Source organism: Rousettus aegyptiacus, unplaced genomic scaffold (assembly GCF_014176215.1).
Source record: "Rousettus aegyptiacus isolate mRouAeg1 unplaced genomic scaffold, mRouAeg1.p scaffold_m13_p_4, whole genome shotgun sequence".
In the NCBI taxonomy this organism is placed as follows: Eukaryota; Metazoa; Chordata; class Mammalia; order Chiroptera; family Pteropodidae; genus Rousettus; species Rousettus aegyptiacus.
In genome coordinates this window covers 54,925,003-54,945,239 of record NW_023416307.1, presented here as the reverse complement: position 1 = coordinate 54,945,239, position 20,237 = coordinate 54,925,003, and the positions used below count along the sequence as shown (strand labels likewise).

General features: G+C 37.4%; 2 protein-coding genes across 4 annotated transcripts in view; both read right to left on the bottom strand.

Annotated features, from left to right (window-relative positions):
* Positions 1 to 8,396, bottom strand: part of HGD (homogentisate 1,2-dioxygenase) — a 40,867-nt gene extending 32,471 nt beyond the window's left edge. Inside the window, exons 1-3 of one of the 3 annotated variants that reach the window (XM_016158864.2) lie at positions 8,237 to 8,395; positions 2,242 to 2,313; positions 1,366 to 1,454 (exon numbers count right to left, since the gene is read on the bottom strand). In XM_016158864.2, coding sequence (XP_016014350.1) covers positions 1,366 to 1,454; positions 2,242 to 2,313; positions 8,237 to 8,251 — 176 coding nt within the window. In that variant the 5' untranslated portion in view covers positions 8,252 to 8,395. Of the gene's footprint in view, positions 1 to 1,365; positions 1,455 to 2,241; positions 2,314 to 8,236 lie in introns of all 3 variants that reach the window. The other 2 variants (XM_016158865.2, XM_016158866.2) reach the window with 2 other exon arrangements.
* A 2,279-nt stretch (positions 8,397 to 10,675) lies between these two features.
* Positions 10,676 to 20,237, bottom strand: part of RABL3 (RAB, member of RAS oncogene family like 3) — a 35,044-nt gene continuing 25,482 nt past the window's right edge. Inside the window, exons 6-8 of the mRNA XM_016158868.2 lie at positions 17,794 to 17,865; positions 14,983 to 15,021; positions 10,676 to 14,460 (exon numbers count right to left, since the gene is read on the bottom strand). Coding sequence (XP_016014354.1) covers positions 14,395 to 14,460; positions 14,983 to 15,021; positions 17,794 to 17,865 — 177 coding nt within the window. The 3' untranslated portion in view covers positions 10,676 to 14,394. The remainder of the gene's footprint in view (positions 14,461 to 14,982; positions 15,022 to 17,793; positions 17,866 to 20,237) is intronic.

The following is a 20,237-nucleotide window of genomic DNA, read 5'->3' as shown; positions in this document are numbered from 1 at the left end:
TCAACAGGAATTGTTTATGTTTCCCTTGCCTTGACTATTTGGGTTTGTGGAGAGAGATGATTAAATAGCAATAGAATTAACCCCTGATTTTGACAACTATGGGAAACTATCTGTTCTTCCCTTCGTGCCTTTATCTATCCAGAAGAAGCCATGTTGACATTTACATGGTATCAACATGTCACACTCAGTTCTCTGTAGGCCCCAGGGGTACCCTGTATTGGAGGGAGAAACTCTGCTATGGTGGCAGTACTGATGATTATCACAATTAATGTTAACTGAGCATTTACCACGTGTCAGGTGGTATACTAAGCACTTTACATACATTCTTTCTTTTAATCCTCACTACAAATGAAATAGGTACTATTATTATCTCTTCGAAAAATGATGAATCAGAAGTTCTGAGAGGGTAGATGACTTGCCCAAGTTCATATAACTGGAAAGAGAAGGAGCCAGGATGGAAGCTCGGGGGTCCTGACTCTAGAGTGGACATGATTAACTGAGGGAAGCAATCTATCATTTGTGTGGCTTGTCATGCTTTTGCATTCACCATCTCATTTGCTTCTCAGTAGAACTTAGGAAAGATAAACGCAGTCCCTTCTACTAAGCAGTACAAGACCTCCTGTCTACCTCCCCAAATCTCCAATATAAGTAGCAGCCTTCTTCACAGATGCCCTAGCCTGAAATTCCTACCATTAGACACTATTTGTTTAAATCACAACACTTACTGTCTCTCCAGACACCACACCACTGACCGCATTCAACCTGCCCCATAGGAGTTAACAAGGGAGTAAGTTCATTGACCTGGCTGTAGGATTAGAGCAAACATGGAATATGACACATTGTGCTGACGAATGTGCCAGTTTCCAGCAAAAACAAATTCCAAAGAGCAAAAATGTTATTAATTTAAACCACAAGGGGCCATAATGGATGATCTTTTAACTATCCAACCTTTTCATGCAAAGAACAGTCAGCTAAGGAAGATATTGTACTCAATCTTTTCTAATTTTGAGTTAATCATCATAACAACAGAAAAAGCAAACCAAAATCCAAAACTCAATTGAATAATCCTTAGGGGAAGGCCAGAGTATTAGGAACATTTTCTTCTGAGTACAAGTGAGAATTCGTACATGGAACTGTACACGTGTGTTTCCAGGCCCTGTGCAACTGCTCTCTCAGCTTCATCCATCGGTCACTTGATTCTAGCTGGAGACAAGGCCCATCCTCCTCAACTATGACAGAGCATAGCCTGTGAGAAGCAGGATCTTGGGCAGCCCTTGGAGGGTGTGGCCCAGGTGTAGGAGGCAGCACTAAGTACGAGTCATAGCCCCCACAGTCTGCAGGTCAGAATTAATTTAATCCTTGTACCTTCTCTTATTGGTGCTCCGGGGGCAAGTGAAAGCTGATCCTGAGAGCTGCTCAGCATACAGATTATAGGGACAAACTTGAGGATTGTTCTAAAACAAAAGAGGCAATAAATAACATAACTCCAATCTGAAAAGCATCCTGTCTTCGCAACAAGCAACTTATGGAGGAATTCTGTCCTGGAAGGGGATGCTCTGGGCCACTGTACAAACCATCCCCAAACCATATAAACTTCTTGTAATAACTTTTTAGGTGCCTTTTCTCCTGATCAGAAAAGTAATACATACTTATTGTAGAAAATTTATAAAATATAACCCATTGTTTCACCATCTAGAAATAACCCAATGTTGACATATTGGTATATTTCTTTTCATTCTTATCCTCCAAAATAGGGATTTTATGAAGTGTAAAATCCTGTAATAATCAGGACTTTTTTTAAAAAAAGAGGAAAGCATTTTCTCATGCCATAAAATATTCTTCAAAATTTTTTGAAAAAATTTTTGTTTGCTATATTTTTATTGTTGTAACCAACACTAGTGTGAACATTGTGGTGCATACATTTTTTTAGGGCTAATTATTTTCTCATCATTGTCATAGCTAATGGCTGTTCAAGGGAAATACAAGGAAGTCCCATTAACCCTGCACCTAGGGGACCCCCCTGATTGAGTTGGGTGCTTTGCCATAGGTAACCGCTATCCAACTTTAATCTTTGTATTGTTGTTGTTCTGTATCTCAGTTGTCTCAATGATTTGTAAAACTCTTAGACACTTCATAGGCTAAATTATAAGAGCCATAGTGGGTAGAGGTGCTTGGCCTGAGGGCTGGTCATTAATTCCTATAGTTGAGAGCTCTCTAAGCTAATATTCTATTTACTCATACCTGTCCTTCTGGCAGGGCACTGGGGCAGCGAGGGTCCTCTGAGGTACACTCATTCCCAAATCCGGAAATGTACTGCATGTGATAAGGACACAAAGGCCATCATTAATGAAATTTAAAGACCATTTCACAACACCAATAGTCTACGAAGGTATGAATTTCTGTTTGAACATGTGTTTATGTATGATGCTCCATACATAATATCTTTGCTATGTCTTGACATGTGAATCATTTAGGAAAGATAATATGTTCTGTGTAAATTTTAAAGACTGCCAATTGGGAGAAGAATGCTGGATATAGACTCTCTACCCTTCACTGCACTTAGTCGACTTATGGGCTTGTTCTTAATTATCCCACCCCAAAAACAGATTCTTTAATTCTGGTTTCTTAAAAGGAGAGATGCTCAGGCATCACCTCAACTCCAGATTAGTAGTATCTTGCTGGGCCTAGACTACAGCCTCTCTGAGTTTGGAGCAACATTTCCCATTCATACTCTGAAACAAGCAACTGTAAAAAGACGAATGTGGATTTAATCTGATAGCAAAACCCTTGAGAGAAAGCTCTCCAAATTAGCCTCATTGCAGGCAGAAGCCTACATTATCTGGCCTGTATATGGAATATATACATGAAAATGAAGTTTCAAGATATGGGATAAATGCCAGACCAGAATCTGGCTACAATGGCAAAATGGAGTCTATTCTGATTTCCATCTGTTTATTCCCAGAGAAAATAAAGTTAGAGGGCCTCTCAACAAAGTATGTGGATCCCATGAAACTTATTGTTCCAATACTTAACATACCTGTGAATTCTTATTCACTGTATGACTTCTGTGCTAGTTTACAAGCTCCATGAAGTCTAGACTATGGCAGTTTTGTGTACTTCTATGAGACCAGTGCCTGGTTTATAGAAGGTACTAAATAGATATTTGGTTTTTGATTTAGTTTTCACTTAGATCCTATCCTAATCTGAATATATGTACGGGTTCTATGTGTTAGAACCTGTTTTTTTTCTCATTTAAACATCGAAACAAATGGCTGTTTTCCCTGCCCCCCATAGTTGTTTCTAATAAAGGCACTTAATTTTAGCCCAGGATAATGAAAGTACAACCTCACTCAGAGAGTGAAATGCCACCATCTGAGCACATATCTTTATAAGATATAAGAAGGATGTAAGTGGGTGGGAGGGTAAGCCTTCCAGAATTCTCGGCAACATGGAGAAGGATGAGCTTGATGCAATATGTCTGCATGTGTGAGCGATGATCAGACCAATAGCCATCTACATGTGGAAGGAATATCAAATGTGAAATGTTATGACCGAGAAAGCAATAGAAGTAAAGCTACTTTTTGCCTCCACACACAGTTTTTTTTTTTGCATATATTTGAAAATCTATCACCACTAAACATATCGAGTTCTCTTTTACACAGATTGGTTAACAGCAGTGGCATGAAGCTTGGAAGGATTTCTTCGGGGAATGGCAGAGAGCATCCAGCGTTCTGACTTTCCACTGAACACAATTTTCTTCTCTCTAAATAAACCTCATGCTCACCATCAACAGGATTGATTTTGAGCTGCTAAGAAATGGTAATGTCCCCAGATTATCTTCAATTCTGTGAAATGGAATTTTAGACCAGTCTGTGACTGAAGCCAGTGAGTGTTACAGTGACTTCACTTTGTTCAACTGCGGTGTTGTTTCTCTCTGCAAGAGGGGCAGGAAGGTGTGAGTGCTGAGGAAGGCAGCAGAGCTATCCTGCAGGCATGGGTTGGTTGACTCATTAGCCTTCCCATTCTTTTCAGCTTCTAACCTCGGAATAGGGTTATATGTTTGTTTGGAACAAGAGAAAGGAGTCTTAGGATATGGAGTTCTGAGGCATTTTGCTTCCGACTGCTTTAAAAAATAGAAGAGAAAGTAGAAAGAACAGCTGGTGGTTTGGAAGGGAGCCACTCAGCTCCAAGAGAGGTGTGAGCTCTGAATTGGTTTCTCAATCTTGACTGTAGTGCATTGGCTGAAGAGGAGGGTGGAAACTGCAGAGTCACTCTCAAATCAGTTGGTTTTCCTAATCCTCTGGGAGAAAAATCACAGATGAGTTTGTTAGAGCTTTAAAATGCCATGTCCCTCACCGCTGAAGGTATTTGGATTAAGGAAGCAGCATTCTGCAGCTGTTTCCCAAGTCTCTGAGATCAAGGGCAGAATCTGAACTCTCCTTTTATCTGTTATAAAAATCCAAGCCTTCAACTCCAGGTGTAGAAACTCCTATGTACAAACATAAGGTTATACAAAAACAAAAACAACAACAAAAATTAACATTTAGCAAGTATGTTTGTATGTTTTCTTCAGTTCAGATTTCTGAATAATTTGATCCAACATAAAAAATATGTTTTCGTTTCTTTCCAAGACAATTTTATATGCATCCTTTCTTTAAAAAAGAACAAATTACTGAACTCCCTGTAACTTCAGTACCATCAGTTCTTTGGCAGCTCCCTGCTATACAGCTTTTTAATTCTCACCTGGTCCTCAGGATATGATTTATTTGTCAAATATGAGATGTTTTCTCCTGACTCTGATTCTGTGTAACACCCTGATGGGACGAGCAGATGGTGCATCTCACTTTCTTTTACTTGCCATGAAGGAAAGAGAGAATTCAGGGTAGACATGGGGCTAAAGCTACCACTTTTCCTCTGGAAAGAGTCCAGTATTTCTAATTAACCCTGTTGAGAGTATAGAATACAGATCGTTAGGGGAATGGGCAGATTATTGCAGTAGGCTGAATAATGACCCTTAAAGACATTTATGTCTTAATCCCTGGAATTTGTATTACTTTATAGAGCAAGACAGGCAATTTTTGCAGATCTTATATTGCAGATGTGATCAAGAAAAGGATGTCGAGATGGAGAGATAGCCTAGATTTTTTGGGTGTATCCTAAATGTAATCACAAATGTCCTTAGTAGACAGAGGTAGAGGGAGATCTGACTATAGAAGAGGAAAAGGTGATGTGATAATGGAAGCACATCAGATGGAGGGATGCACTCCGAAGATGGAGAAAGGGGCCACAGAGTCAAGAAATGTGGGTAGCCTCCAGAAGCTGAGAAAGGCGGGAAGATGGATTCTCCCCTTGAGTCTCCAAAAGGAAGCAAGCCTTGCCATTAGCCCAAAGAACTGATTTCAGAGTTCTGACCTTCAGAACTTTAAGACTATATGAGTTGTTTTAAGCCACTAAATTTGTGTCAATTTGTTACAGCAGAAACAGGAAACTGATATGATAATTATGTAGACCAGTGGGACCCATCTTTGGCTGATCGTTAAAAGCACCTTAGAAATTTGTTAAATTCAGACCCAGGCCTAGAGAAACAAAATATTTGGTGGTGAGGCACAAAACCTGCATTATAAATAGCTCTTTATTTTAGAAATGAGGAAATCAATGCTCGTTAGAGTGAAACAACTTAAGAACACAGAATGGTCTACCTTAAATTTAATCTTATTATTTTATCTTTGAGTTCTCCAGTTGTTCTGCTTTTATGTAAATGTGACTTCATTTGAGGCTTTGTGTTGACATATTTATTAAAAGCAATAAAAGTTGAGAAATATATTTTGTAACTTGTATAATGCTTATTGATTAGAATGATGCAATCTGGCTTTCTGTGTCTGGATTCCTGATCTCTAGAGCTAACCTTTCCTTGTGGAGATTAGACAGCAGGCTGGAAATAATGCCTTTGAACCTGAGAACAAAGACTAGCATGCAATTTACACTGGTGTGCTGTTGCTGTGCATAATAAGTTGCTTAAAATTTTCAGCAGGATAGGATTTTAGTTATAATTTATTTATAAATGGTAAGAATGGTTTCCAACCCCTGCTGAACTCCCCCATAGGATTTTCATGAGAAATACAGTTTAATGTACTCCTTCTCTTCCAAGACTTCAATGACCACTTTTGATTCAATGACCTCCCAATTCTATTCTCCTAGCCCTACCCACACCCCTGAGATCCAGATCCATACATCTGATTTTCTCCTGGGTATCTCAACTTGTCTGTCCATACAGCAACTCAAATTTGCCTGAAATGCTCTTGAACCCCAGATCATATAGGACTCTCTGCATGTGCTGTGGCTTTGCATTCCCTGTTTCCTTTGGTCCCATCCTTTTCATGTAGCCAATTTCTACCTCTCTTTTAAGACTCAGCTTAGGAATAGCTTCCTTCATGTATTAAAGCACAGTATTTGCTGAATGAAAGAATGAGAGCTTTCTCAGCTTTTCTGATTCTCGATCAGATATAAAGATAAAGCAGCAAACTTTTATTTCACTGTCGAGTGTTTTCAGGATCCCTATCAACTAGGGGGATGCTTGATTCTTTAAAGTCGGCATCAATTGAAGGCCATGAGGGAAGTACTCAAATCCTGCATTCTGGAAAGGAGCCCAGAGTCTGGCCCCCGTGGTCAAGGTTCTGGACAGTTCCACATGCATATATTGGGCACTCACGGAAGCCTGGGCTGGACACCAGGCATGGTTTTAGACACCAGGGACACACTTCCTTTCCCTGTCTAGTCTAACAGATTCCACTAGGGCTCCTTTTGGAACCTGAGCTTTGGATTCAGACAAACTCAGGCTCTATCACCTTGGGCACATCGCTAAATCTCTCTGAACTTTCCTTTCCTTATTGGTTAAATAGAACAAGACTGCCAGACTTATTTTGATGATTATAAGGGGGGCCAAAGTTTTGCCACCTCAAAATGTGCCTTTTGTAATAGTAATTAAAGCTGATTATTAAGAAACAAAAGACCCAGAAAAACCTTTGACTCTCTCTCTTTCCTATCTAAGGGAATTCAGATGGAAAGGCCTACTCCAGGAAGGGAACTCTAGCATATTCACTTTAGAATTTTGAATTAAGTATGGTAGACAGGAAGGATTCATGCAGAACCTATTCTACTGGACTCCCCACTATGTTCCATTTTTTCTGGGTTACCTAGCAGGAATTCGTTTGCCATGTGTTCCCTTTTTCTTCTCTACCTGTGAATTACCTACCTCCCCTTTGAAATCCCAGACTCCAGCCCCTCTTCTGTAGAACATGGCATATAAACCTTAACTGTCCAGTGTGTTTTGGGTCATATTGTTATTGACGCCCAAATATACATTAGCATAATAAACTTTGGATATTTTCTCCTGTTAATAGGTCTCTGTTAATTTGATTATTAGTCCAGCTAGAAGAACTTAGAAGGTAGGAGGAAAGTTATGTTTTCATGCCCCCCAAAATATGAGTTAATTCATTTACAGTACATAACCCACACATGCTTTTCAATTGTACATAAACAATAAAAAGAAATTATTTCCTAGAGGAAATGAAGAACTTCTACTGGCCCAGGACTACTTGTGAGACTCAAAATAATTTAGTATATTAAACATATCTAATTGGTCAGCTAGAGCAGCAGTACCCCAACCTTTTCAGCACCAGGGATTGGTGCTCCTATGAGAATCTAATGCCTGATTATCTGAGGTGGAGCTGAGGCAGTGGGGAGTGGCTGCAAATACAGATGAAGCAAGCTCAGTGGCTCACTTCCTGCTGCGCAGCCTGGTTCCTAACGGGCTACAGACCAGTACCAGTCTGTGGCCTGGGGGTTGGGGATCCCTGAGCTAGAAGCAGTCCAGGAAGCTGAAGCCAACAGGAAGGTGTCAGAGAGTAGGGGCTGAGAAACAGACACAGTGAGAAATGTGTCTGCCTTTGGTGGGAGGGAGCCCTTATGATAGCTTCCTATTCCCAAGACAATATTTGAAAGAGATGGACAGTAATTGTCATCTTTTTAAATCATCTTTTCCTCATTTTCCCAACCCCAGCCATGCCTACACATACCATAGCGAAGCCTCTTAAGACAGGGGTTTGGACAAAGGTCTCTGTAAGTCCTTTCTAATTCTGATGCTCTGGAATTCTCAAAAGCTTCCATAGTTCTGGATGAAGAAGCCAAAGCAATTAGCTTGTTACCACAACAAATAGTTTGCCAGATAGTTTCTTACCTTCAATGTGGCCATTTTCCTTCTGCAGCAGGTGTGATGACTTCAGGAAACCCAGGTGTATAAAGGGTATGAAGTCAAAATGCTGTGTTTCTCCTTCAAGCCACACTTGGAATGTTCACCATTTCACTGTGCTCACTGGTCAGCAGGTCAGCAAGTTAAAGTATTGCCTAACCGAAAAAGTAGGGAGAAAGTCCAGCATCCCGTTTTGCAATTAACTGCTTACACAATTGCCTCTGTTTTTTCTAATCCTAGGCATTTTGCAGAGGTCAGTCTCCTCTTCACTTGAGGTGAAGATTGGCTATTTGTTGTAGTTAAATAGTTCTAAAGGAGAATTTAAAATCCTTCAGGAAAGGAGCTGTTAGTACCTGCTGCCTGTGGCAGAGACTTATACTCAGTCTTGACTCAGGCAGGGAGGGAATAAGGAAGTGTTCACTCTGGAGAGCAGGGAGAAAATTGTGCTCTGACACAGGTGTCTACACATAGATGCCTGAAACAGGGACCAGGTCTAGACAGATCTCCATAGGTGCTTTTCAGAGATGAGCTAGGTGAACTGTTCAGCACTTGAAGCATTTCATTTAAAGCAAACTGAGATGTTTACTATTGCTCCTCTTAATTTCTTAAATTCTTATAAATTCTTTAAGACTCTTGTTTCCTAATGCCTTTATTTCTCTAAAGGCAGCCTAGGGATTACTTTCCAGCCACGTTTTCCATGACTCTCTTGTCCTTCATTTTAGCTATTCTCCTTAGCCATGGTCAGGTATCAGCTTCGTGGCTAATCATATTCAGGAAAGAGGAAACCATATATTGAAGGCTGGTTCTTGCCAGATTTTTCCACAGACATTACCTCATTTAATTTCACAAAAAAACAATCTTGTGAACTACGCTTTATCACAAACTCGAGTGTAACAGTCCAGGCAGGAAATGCAAATGGTTAAGTAGGCTAGGTGATTTTTCAAGATAAGACTTTTATATGAAACTCCAATTTTTAAACACTGGCAACTAGAAAAACGAATGAATGAACAAAACCACTGTGGTAGATTTCAAAAAAAAATACCCACGATTCACAATTTCCTCCCATTTTTGTATGCACGCCCTTTTGGAATGTGACTTTGCTACTTCTCCCATCAAGAGATGGAGTCTTTTTTAACCTTGAATCTTACTTTGGCTAATAGTAAACATGGCACACGAATCTTGAAAAGTGCTTGTGCTTTAGGATTTATCCATTTGTTGCTACTCGAGACCACCATGCAAATAAACTGGGCTAACCTCCTTGAGAATCAGTAACCACATGGAGAGTAGTTCAGGCAATAGCCCGGCACTGCCAGACGTGTGAATGAGGCAATCTTACTTCCAGCTGACTGTAGACATATGAGTGATCACAGGTGAGGCCAGCAGAATCACCAGCTAAACCTACCCCAACTGCTGAGCCATGGAACTGTGAACAAACAGAATGGTGTATTTTATACTAAGTTTTGGGGTAGTTCATTAAGCAGTGATAGATAACTGATAACTTATGTCAAACAACATGCATACAGGTTTGAAATGGTTATGGGCTGCTGGTTTAGACTCTCTGCTTTAGCTAAATGGGTCTAAGCAACCTCCAGAGGAAGTTCCCCAAGCTCCGGCATACTGTGGCCGCAACAGAATGATTTGCCTGTGTATAGATGTTAGCACAGAGGACCACACCAAAGGGGCCATGTTGATAGAAACGAGTGACAGGTTGGTAGCAAACTGTGTGGATTGATACCTGTAGACCACACAGCTTATAAGACATCTTAGCATATGTCAGCATAGACAGATGGCATTGTGGTATTATATAAGCTTCTCTGGAATTTATATGCAGACCTGGGAGGAAAGGGGGTATTAGATCATAGCTTTACTGAGGCTGTTATTTTATTTCCTGTAGTATGCAGACCCAAAAGTAAAGTCAAAAGTGAATTCAAGAAAAATATTTCTTGTAACTGAGTTTCTGAGTACATTGGGTCTTGAATCTCTCCATTGATCTTGAAAGTTAGTTTTTCATGGTTAAAAAAAAAAATGAATTGGAGCCAATAAGAAAAAGAAAAAGTTTTACTGCTTTGTTTTTCCATAAACTTCCTACTGAATCAGCTTTGAAGGAAGATTTATGAGGCACTGCAGTTCTAAGGTGTGAGAGATTTCCTAAAGAGTAAGAGAGTGGCAAGAGATCCTTGACTGGTTAAAAATTACTTTGAAGCGCTTGAAAATATTTAAAATTAAGTAAAACTGTCACCAAACTTTAGAGATTTCTCCGAAGTGGATTAGCTATTACCTGTCTTTTTGTTTTTATAACAATGATTCAAAAACAAACAAACAAACAAACAAACAAACAAACATTTGCTTTGTAACTACTATGTGCCGGGTACTGTGCTAAATACGCACAGGAGATAAGAGAATAAATAAAACACAGGGACAGACAGGTCTGATTGATTTTCCATTTTAATTAATGTAATCACAACGTCTTTAGTTTACAATTGTTGAGGACCTACTATATGCCAGACACTGTGAGATGTGGAGACAAAGATAACTAAGACTTTGTTCTGTTCTCTAGTATGGCAGTGTACTACAGAAGACTGACTGATAAATGAGCTATTACAACATAGTGCCATACGTGCTATGACAGGAAGAGCCCACGTTGCTATGGAGGGATTAGGGGCTACCTAGTTCTGACTAAGGAAGGGATGGCTTCCCAAAGATGATATCTGAGCCAAGTCATACAGAAAAAGAGATGGATAGGGTCCATGTACTTCTTGGAGGGGATATTTGAACTCATCCAGTTGAAAGACCACTGATCCACAGGAAGAAAAGTGGAAAACATGACATCTAGGAAGCTGGGTATTATTACAGGTAACATGAAGGAGGTTGTGACAGACTTACAGAGCAACCATTCCAGAATGGATTTAGAGGTTAGAGGACTCCAGAACAGATGCCACCAAGAAAAAGGTGGGACTGATAGATTACCTGGTAAACTTTATGGTACTGAGCAAGATTTTACAACCTTGTAGTTTGGGGGCTTCATTCTTCATCATTACTTATTGATGACTTTGGTAAAGCTTAGTGGTTAGCCTGCTGAGAAAGCAGATATGGCAGCTGATTGAAAAAAAATCCGTGTATATGTGAACCTGTGCAGGGGCCAACAGTACAAAATCCCGGTCCTATCCCATACATGTAGAATTGGGGCGGGAGCAGGGTGAGGAGAGCAAGTAAGTCCTGAGATCTGCATTTTAAAGAAGCACTTCAGAGCATTTTTATGCACTTTTGAGTTTGAAAGCTATTGCTTTAAGTACGTAAACGAAGGTGCTGATTAATTTTAACTGGAAGTCAGAGCCCTTTTCTACTTTATGGAGCAGCTCTGGGAGACTCTAGCTCCAATTCTCCATCAAGCATACTGTGGAATATTTGAGGCTCAGGATTCTCCCAAGGGCTAGATTTCTTGGGACCCTCCCTCTCTTACCACAGCGATTTAACTCCATCTTGAGACTACAAAGAAATGAATTTTTTATTTTTCTTCTTCTTTCCCCTAAACAGTACCCTTCCATCTTCTTAGAATAGATGCTACCTGTGACTTAAAATTTTCAATTAAACCAACATTAAATATGTGTAAAAGGCCCTACCTATCTAGGTTTTGTACTACAGCACACACTACTGAAATTAAGACTCAAAAGCTTTGATTATGACAGCAATAAGGGCTCTTCATTTCAGTCTGATGGCTCAGCACATCAGTTTCATGCTTTCATTTTCAGAATGGACAGAAAAACAGCAGTGTCAAGGCACTTGGATTATGTCAGAGATGTCTCAATTTTGGTGACTTCTGAGAACCCGAGATAAAGCTGATATGGATCAACCCCTTTGGGAGTAGCTCTTCTTAGAGCATTCAGGTGAAGAGACCAACCCAAATATTTTCTAAGGGTTCGCTACCTGAGGGACAGATGACTGGCTATAGGGGATATATGCCATCACTTCTGGTTGCCTGCACAATGAGTAAGAATGTTGGTTAGACATTTAAGTCACAACAGACAAAAAAAAAAACTTTATCGTTAGCAACTTGTTCCAACAAGAAAGTTAAGAAAATTAAAGATTTGATTAACACTTTTTAGAATGTATTTTGCTGTTTATACTTATTATCTAAAAGCAATTTTTATGAGGTCTCAGGAAGTCTCAGCAAAAATTATGCTTCAAAATATTCTTTTTGAAGAACTCTCGGCTAATATTCCTTTTGGCAAATACTTCATTTTGTTGCTACTAATACTTGCAATAAGCTTACCTTAAATTATTAAAAAAAAATTTCTTAGAACACTATAATTCAAGGAGTTAAGCTTGACAGCAAGAAGAAATAGAGTTGGGGAGTAATGTTAATTTTTCAAGGTTGACCCTGAAGCTATCAAGGCTACTTTTATTTTATTTTGTAATAGGGGAGAAAATAAATTAGGGCAGATTTATTTATTTATTTTTTTAATCAAGGGAAAGAAAAAGGAAGAAGAGAGGAAGAAAGGAGGTACTGAATTATTATTTAACAGAAGACTACAAAGAGCTTAGTTGATTTAGGTCTTTGTTCTGTATTCAGTTTCCATTTCCTAACAGCACAGCCTCTGTTACAACACACTTGTGCCAAATTCTACATACAGATTCTGATTTGCATAGCTCTCTTTTATGTCAAAGAAGAAATCAGGACTAAGTCTTGTGGGGGAGGATGCGAAGAAAGACTGGAGAATATTCTAGCTGAAGAAAAGTGCTTTAAACACTCTTTTTGAATTTCCAAGACTGCCTTTCTAAAACCACTCTCTAACATTCTTATTTTAACACCCCCTTTCAGCATACCTTGATTCCCAAAGTACTTCTGAAATTTAATTAAAGTGAAATAAAAAATGAATATAGTATTTCCCCCCCTAATTTTAAAACGAGAAGCTGAAACTTTGTATTTATTACTATTATATTTTAATATTGAGCAAAATCAGGAGTGCGGAGACCTGCAGCAGAGCCGGAGACAGGATATGGGTGAAAAGGTGTGAAATAAGGCAGCAAATTACAGATCTTGGAAACCAGGTTTATATATTAAAAGAATCAGGACTGAGAATTAAATAAGCAAAACAATGGGTAAAAAAAAAAAAAAAAAACCCAAAAAACGATGAACGATTATGCATATACACTTCTCCAAATTTTGGATTATGAAATCTAAGAATCCTAGTCCATAATTTATGTAAATATGTTGCTGTGGAACTTATTTTTACCTCTCTCCATAAATACATTGTTGACACAAAGAATGATATTCTTAGTTTATGGACTACAGTTAAAAACATTTCAGGAGGTGGATTTTCCTTCGAAAAAAAAATAAAATCTGAACAGGCTATAAATCTTTCTTACTGCCCTTATGCAGGTCTTAGATGTCACTGTATTTTCAAACAGAAAACACTGAGAGACTGCAGACGGCTATAACCTAAAGACTGATGGATTTATAGAGCTGTCAATTTCTTACAGAATTCTTTTCTGGTACTGCTGTTCTCTATGTATTATTAATCTATTTATATTTAACTCTAGCCATTAGTCTGCCTCTTCCAGCCACTGAACCATTTGTAAAAGAGAGGAGAGGAAACAAGGGTTGCTATTATTAGGCATCCTATGTGTGATGAGGGTGGAGACAATTAGATAACACCATTTTGTTTCTGTGAAAATGACAGGGATTGTTTGGGGTGGACAACTCGGGGCTGGTTAACATAACCTTTCCCCTCAAGAAGGTAAAACAATAGAGATATATTTTTGAAGTACTTAATTAAGCCTTCGGCAAGGAGTGTGGGAAAATTACAGACCCATAAAAACCATCTAGTTCTAGGCAAGAGTAAATTTTCTCTGCAGCACTCTGTCACTGCTCATTTACTGCATCATTGTGACGACATCTCATATTTCCATGAGGCTTTTACATAATCTATAAACAGGGACAGAAAGGTGAGGAATAGAGAGAATGAGGACAAAGTTTGGACCTCCAACGCTGTTACTTCCTTTCGGTTTTCCATTAAAGGGTGAGGCTGAAGGGTAACATTTTAAGATGATTTTGTTAAAAGGCTGAGACATTAATAATTGATACAGCAAGAAAGCGGTGAAAAACAGCTACTGCTTGCTCACTCTTCCAAAGGATGAGTGTTAATTCAGTCATAATGAAGGTTCTTTAATGTTCCTCCCGCAAACCTTTTCCGATCAGAAAACCCTGGAATCTGTAAGGCAAGAAAGATAATCACATTAAATATCAAGTAGGCAGAGTTCAAATGCTAATAACCTTTAATTTACTTTCTTTAAAATGTTGGTCTGTTGTTCCTTAACTGCCATTCTGTGGTTTTACTAAGAAAACCATAGCAGATTAAATAATAAAAATAAATTCTACCAAAATGGAAAACATTTGCCAACAAATTGGTGACAGTTGTCATCTCAGAGGGGATGGGATAAAGGTGAATCTTATAATATTTACCTACTGAACTTTTATATAAATCATTTGCATTGTGATAGACTTTGGATTCTCAAGCACATGATTTTCTTTTATTATTTTATAATGTAACCTTACCCCTGGATTTTTAAAAATCTCTTGGATCCTTATTTTCCTAGATGTGATTTTCTTTTGTGTTTAACAGAGAAAAATCAGATGCTTGTGCCTATACTTTCACCACTTCTGAAAATAAATCTGGAAATCACCTCCCTCCACATTTATGAACTCATTTTATCAATCAAAGATAGATACCAACCTGATTGCCGTCTCTTAAAAAGTATCTCTTCTCTATGACCTGTGAGAAACGAAGATTTTAAGGGTTTAGTACAAATATCTGGAAAAAGTGGCTAACAGCAATGACCACTAATGGGACTAAAAGGCATGTATCCAAATTAAGTATTTTCAATCGCTATAGACATCTGGTACAATTTGAATCTGATTAGATCAGAGTCATGGATTATTTCCATAAGAGCATATCTCATTCCAGACAGGATTAATGATATGTATTTTTTAAAAAAAGAACAAACAAAAACGACTTAATAATCAGAGAATGATATAAGATTTCATGCAATTCCTATTGTATGGCAGGAAATTTGGTGCTAAGTCTCCTAGCAGTCAACCCCAAAGACACAAACATAATCCATAGTATAAAAAAGCAAAGCACTTGCCTACTACAATACTACAGCTATTCCTTAAAGAAGAATGTATAATTTAAGGAACCATCACATCCCTCTAGTAAACACAGTGATAAATTGTGTAGGGCCTCAAAGGAGACGATGACACAACAACAAAAGCAGTCAATTAGCTTCTTTTTATGGACTTAATCTGCACCCTTAATTCAGAACTGTCTGTATTTGGTCAGTAGGAGAAACAAAGTAAAGTAGTAGATATATTTGCATAAATCCATCATTACGATAGAAAAGAAGCCATCAAACTACATGCCCTAATATAGTGAGTTTAAGAGCTCCATGTTTTCAGATGATGAAATACATATTTTAAAAATAATGAATTTAGTTCAATACTTGAGAAACTGTAATGGTTGCAGAGACAGTACTGTTTTCTTTAAACAGAGCTATTGTGATTAAGAAAAGTTAATCAGATAAGAATACAGTTTAGCTGTAGATTAAGACACTGGAGTCTAGAATTATGAAAATAAGAATTCCTCTAAATAAGCACTGAACAACTTCTTCTAGGCCCGTGACAGTTTACTCTCACTGGCCCCAAAACTAAATCATCTAGGTTCTTTCTATCTTTGAGACTATGGCTAGGTCATTTTTAGCCACAGGAGACCCAGGGTAAGGTTGCATTCACTGGCCCCCAAAGTAGAAAAGCTGGTTCATGATTAACATAGAAACATTCCTATAGAAACCAAGAAGGGACTGGTTCTCTTTCCTCTCTCCAGAGCAGGACAGGAAAATCCTATCATTTTAGGGAGGGGGAGGAATTACTACTAGCCAAGGGAGTTTAAAGGAAGTCAGATTCTGTCCTGAAAAATCAATCTTTATGTTAAATTTTCATAGACATGATGTATATGATGTATAGATATCATACATAAATTTTCACAGATATGATGTGAAATTCAGTTGCCAGGTCCCTTGGTTTCAGGCAAACACCTCAATCTGGAGGTCTGATCAACCACAAACCTTTCGTTGTGATTTCGCAACAAAGAGAGAAGTTACCTTTTCACTTTTGCTCATAATTTCCTATTCTCAACTTGCAGTGTTCTCTTACCAAATCTTGCTCTCTTATTAAAACCAATTAAGTTCTTAATTTTTTTTTTCAATAAAGCCTTGCCTGACAACTTGGGTCATACTAGTCTATAACCCATTGTTTTTCAAGGATATAATTTATTATATTTAACACTTTAATTTCAAAATTAATAAATTATTTAAAAATTTAAACAATATATCGTGGGAACTTTCCATGTAAACAAAGATCTATAAGATGTTGTCCTTAGAGAACAGGATTTTGGATCAGATGGGAACCAGGGCTCTAAACTCAACAGAAAGTTCTTACAGTTTCAGTTTGAAAACCATGTGTACAGAAAATGTGATTTGCTACAGTGCATCCTATTTAGAAAATACTAATATTTGTACAGCACATTGGGGTAAATGGAAGAAGCTGTCGATCACCCAGCTGCAGGGGCTCTGGCTGCTTTGAGAGTTGAAGGGAATCAATATCTAGGCACACCTGTACTCCACTTGTGACATACTGATTGAGAATTTTGCAGTGAAGCAAAATTTCCCAGTGAACTAATATTAAATAGGGAGGGTTGTAGGGCTTATCTTATGCTAACATATTGGATATAGAGCCAAATATTAGATCCCTAAACTGCAAAAAGAAAAATGTTTCACAGAGCCATAAGGAGAGAAATGTTTTTCTTGGGAGATTACACTTAAAAGGAAATATAATACAGAAATTAATTTTTTTCAATAACACAAACAGAAATGTATCCTATTTTACTTTACTACATAATGTCAGCATTGGGCAAACAACTTAAACTTGGTCAAACACTATGTGCAATGCAGCTGTATGGCCTTGTGAAGGAAAGACAAACAGTGCCCTACTTTACCAGTATGCTGAGTCATTCTACATGTTCATCCCACTTCAGGGCAATAAGACGATGCTAACAAGAGTCAATAATTGGAATGCAAAGGTTTCTTACAGAAAAACAATAGGAAAGATGAAAAAGTAATAGTTACATTTAAGTGGCAAATATTAATAGCTGGGAGAACAAAAAGAACTAAGTAGAATTTCCTCAGTTCAGTGTCTTGGAGTTAAGGGGTACAAAGAGAGCTAGAAAATAGGGAAACATAAATTGTTTTAAGGAGGGGAATTAGGTATTTAAAAAAAACACATTTAAATTCAGTTGCTTTCATTCTTTGCTTAGAGAACACTGGTGATAGAATACGTCAGCAGGCCTTGAGCAATTATACCGACAGATAAGAGAGATCAAAACAAATATTATTCAGCTTGTGAAGTTCAGGATGAAGGAATAAAAAGACAAAGCATTGTACAAAGAATTTTAACCCTCATAATACATAAATTAAATAATTTAAGCTATTACCTTATCAAAAAACCTACTGAGCTTGACAGCATTGGAAGAGCCTGCAGCTAAGTACCGTGGATTTGTGCAGTCCTAGAAAATAAAACATAAGATCCCCAATTAAAAGTTAGAAAACATAAACTCTTTGTTGGTTATTACTATTCCGGTTGTACATTTCTATAGTAAAATATCAGGCATAATACTCTCACAAAATATTCATGTAATTTTCAAATTATGATGCATAAAGCAAAGAGGAAAGTGTTAAAAGAAGATAAGGCCACTTTTTGTTATTTAAGAAATTTTAGAAGACACTGAACCAATGTATTCATCATCAAATAATTCATAAAGACTGGATTGCTAATATCTTACTAATAAAACCAAGATACTAATCAAGTGACCCACCAGTATTTACCCTAAAAAGCAGAAATAAAGCTATTAAAAACAATCAACATTTCACTTTTTAGTACTAGGTCCTCACCAGTGCTCGACTAATTAAGTTCTATTCAGTTCATAAAAATACTAGGAAGCATGAAAATAAAGAGTTAAGAGGAGCAAAGAACAAAAAGAACAGTTGCCATGGATTTCTCATTATTTGAGTACAAGGTCATACACCTCTGAACAGGCCATAAAGACAATAACAAACAATAGATATATTTTTTGGTAATAATAAACACTGTTTATTATTATTAAATATCATTAAGTGTTATTATTTAACAATAATTAAAGAAACAATAATGAACAGGTATGTTACTATTAAATAGATTTTTTAAAAATAGGAAAAAAATGGGGCCCAGAAGAGACAAAACATTCTGGAACATTAAATCATTTTAACGACTAGCAAAGAAAGCCCTTAAAGGTTTACTGTCCTTTTACTAAAATTCCACTGTCCTGTTGCCTTTGCTTGTCATTGACTTGCCATTTCAAGAGACAGAGTACTTTGATTTTTACCTCACATGCCATCTAAGATCAAACTATGAGGATATCATGTAGGCTCCTCTGCAAGTTATTTGTCTTTCAGTTGTCTGTGTTCCTTGGGAAATTACTGAAATTACTGGCGTTGCACTTATTGTTTTGTAATCTTTAAGCCTACATGATTCCAAAGAATTTTATTAAGTCACCTATTTTTTCCATACATAACATTTCAAAGCTCTTATTTTTAATTTTGACCAGAAACTATAATACATTTTCCAAAAACCACACACACACACACACACAAAGCGACAACAAACCTTTCAAAGATCACAGAATACTAAAAAAAATCAGGTCTTTGAATATAACAAACTCTGAATCCAAATATCTGTCTCAAAATTTCTAGAGTGTATGACATTAGTTATATTACTAAATCTTTAAAGTGGAGCTTGCTTATAAAATAGGGATAACAATACTCATCTCATAAGATTTTTGTGAAAATTAAATGAGATAATGCGTGTCTGGCACATAACAGGTACTGAAATATTAGTTTCCTTTTCATTCTGAGAAAATGCTATCAGACTGAATTTTCAGACACAAAGCATCTAATATAAAAGATAATTCCATATATGGATTAAACAGACTGAAACATCATTGTGCAAGCTATTATATTTGAAATGTTTGAACACATTTATACAGCAGTTGGGGCATATGAGAGGCAAACCTTAGATTGCCCTATGTTAGATACGTTTTACAAAATGGATATTGATTATATATAGTCATCAGAACGTCAAAAGACTTCAGATATAATTCCAAATAGTGCTAAAGTATTAAATACAAAAAGTAAATTAAGCGGCAAGCAAAACCACCCCCAAACTTAATTTTAAGGCTCCACAATTTCAGGTTGACCAGGCTAGAGAAACCCCATGATTTTAAGATAAGAATTTTAAAGCTGAAAGAGCCATCTGTTATGGATCATGGCTGAGGGCAAAGCCTGAAAATTAATAGCTCTAAATAGCTTGTCTAAACTTGGGAAAGGAATATTAACTAGGGAAGATGCTTCAATATGATTACTTTGAAGAAAACATGTAACAGAGAAAATCTCTACTAGACATAATAAGCCTAACAGGATTTAAAAAACAAGTAATCTATTTAAACACTTGGCCTTTTTTTTTCAGGCACAAGATGATAACTTGATTCCATCTTTGATATACACATTTATGTTATAGTCTTACTTTTCTATAGATTAAGGTAAATTCATATAGTAACCAAAGATGCTAGCACTATTTTACATTAGTGTTTTGAGACTTATATTTACATGCTGTCTTTTTGACTGCAACCTTCCTTCTGAAACTCTTACCCAATTTTCCTCCTCATTTTTAATTCTTTGCATACTCAAGACCCCCTTGTCGTTTCTGTTTTCTTGAAGCGATAAACTGATAAAAGGCCAAAGTTATGTTGTATATGAACTCTGTGGAGACCCTGTGTGCCAAAGTACCACCACTTGCGTATCTTTACATCGTGTTAACAATTGGCCTTGCCTTTAAGTAGGAAAA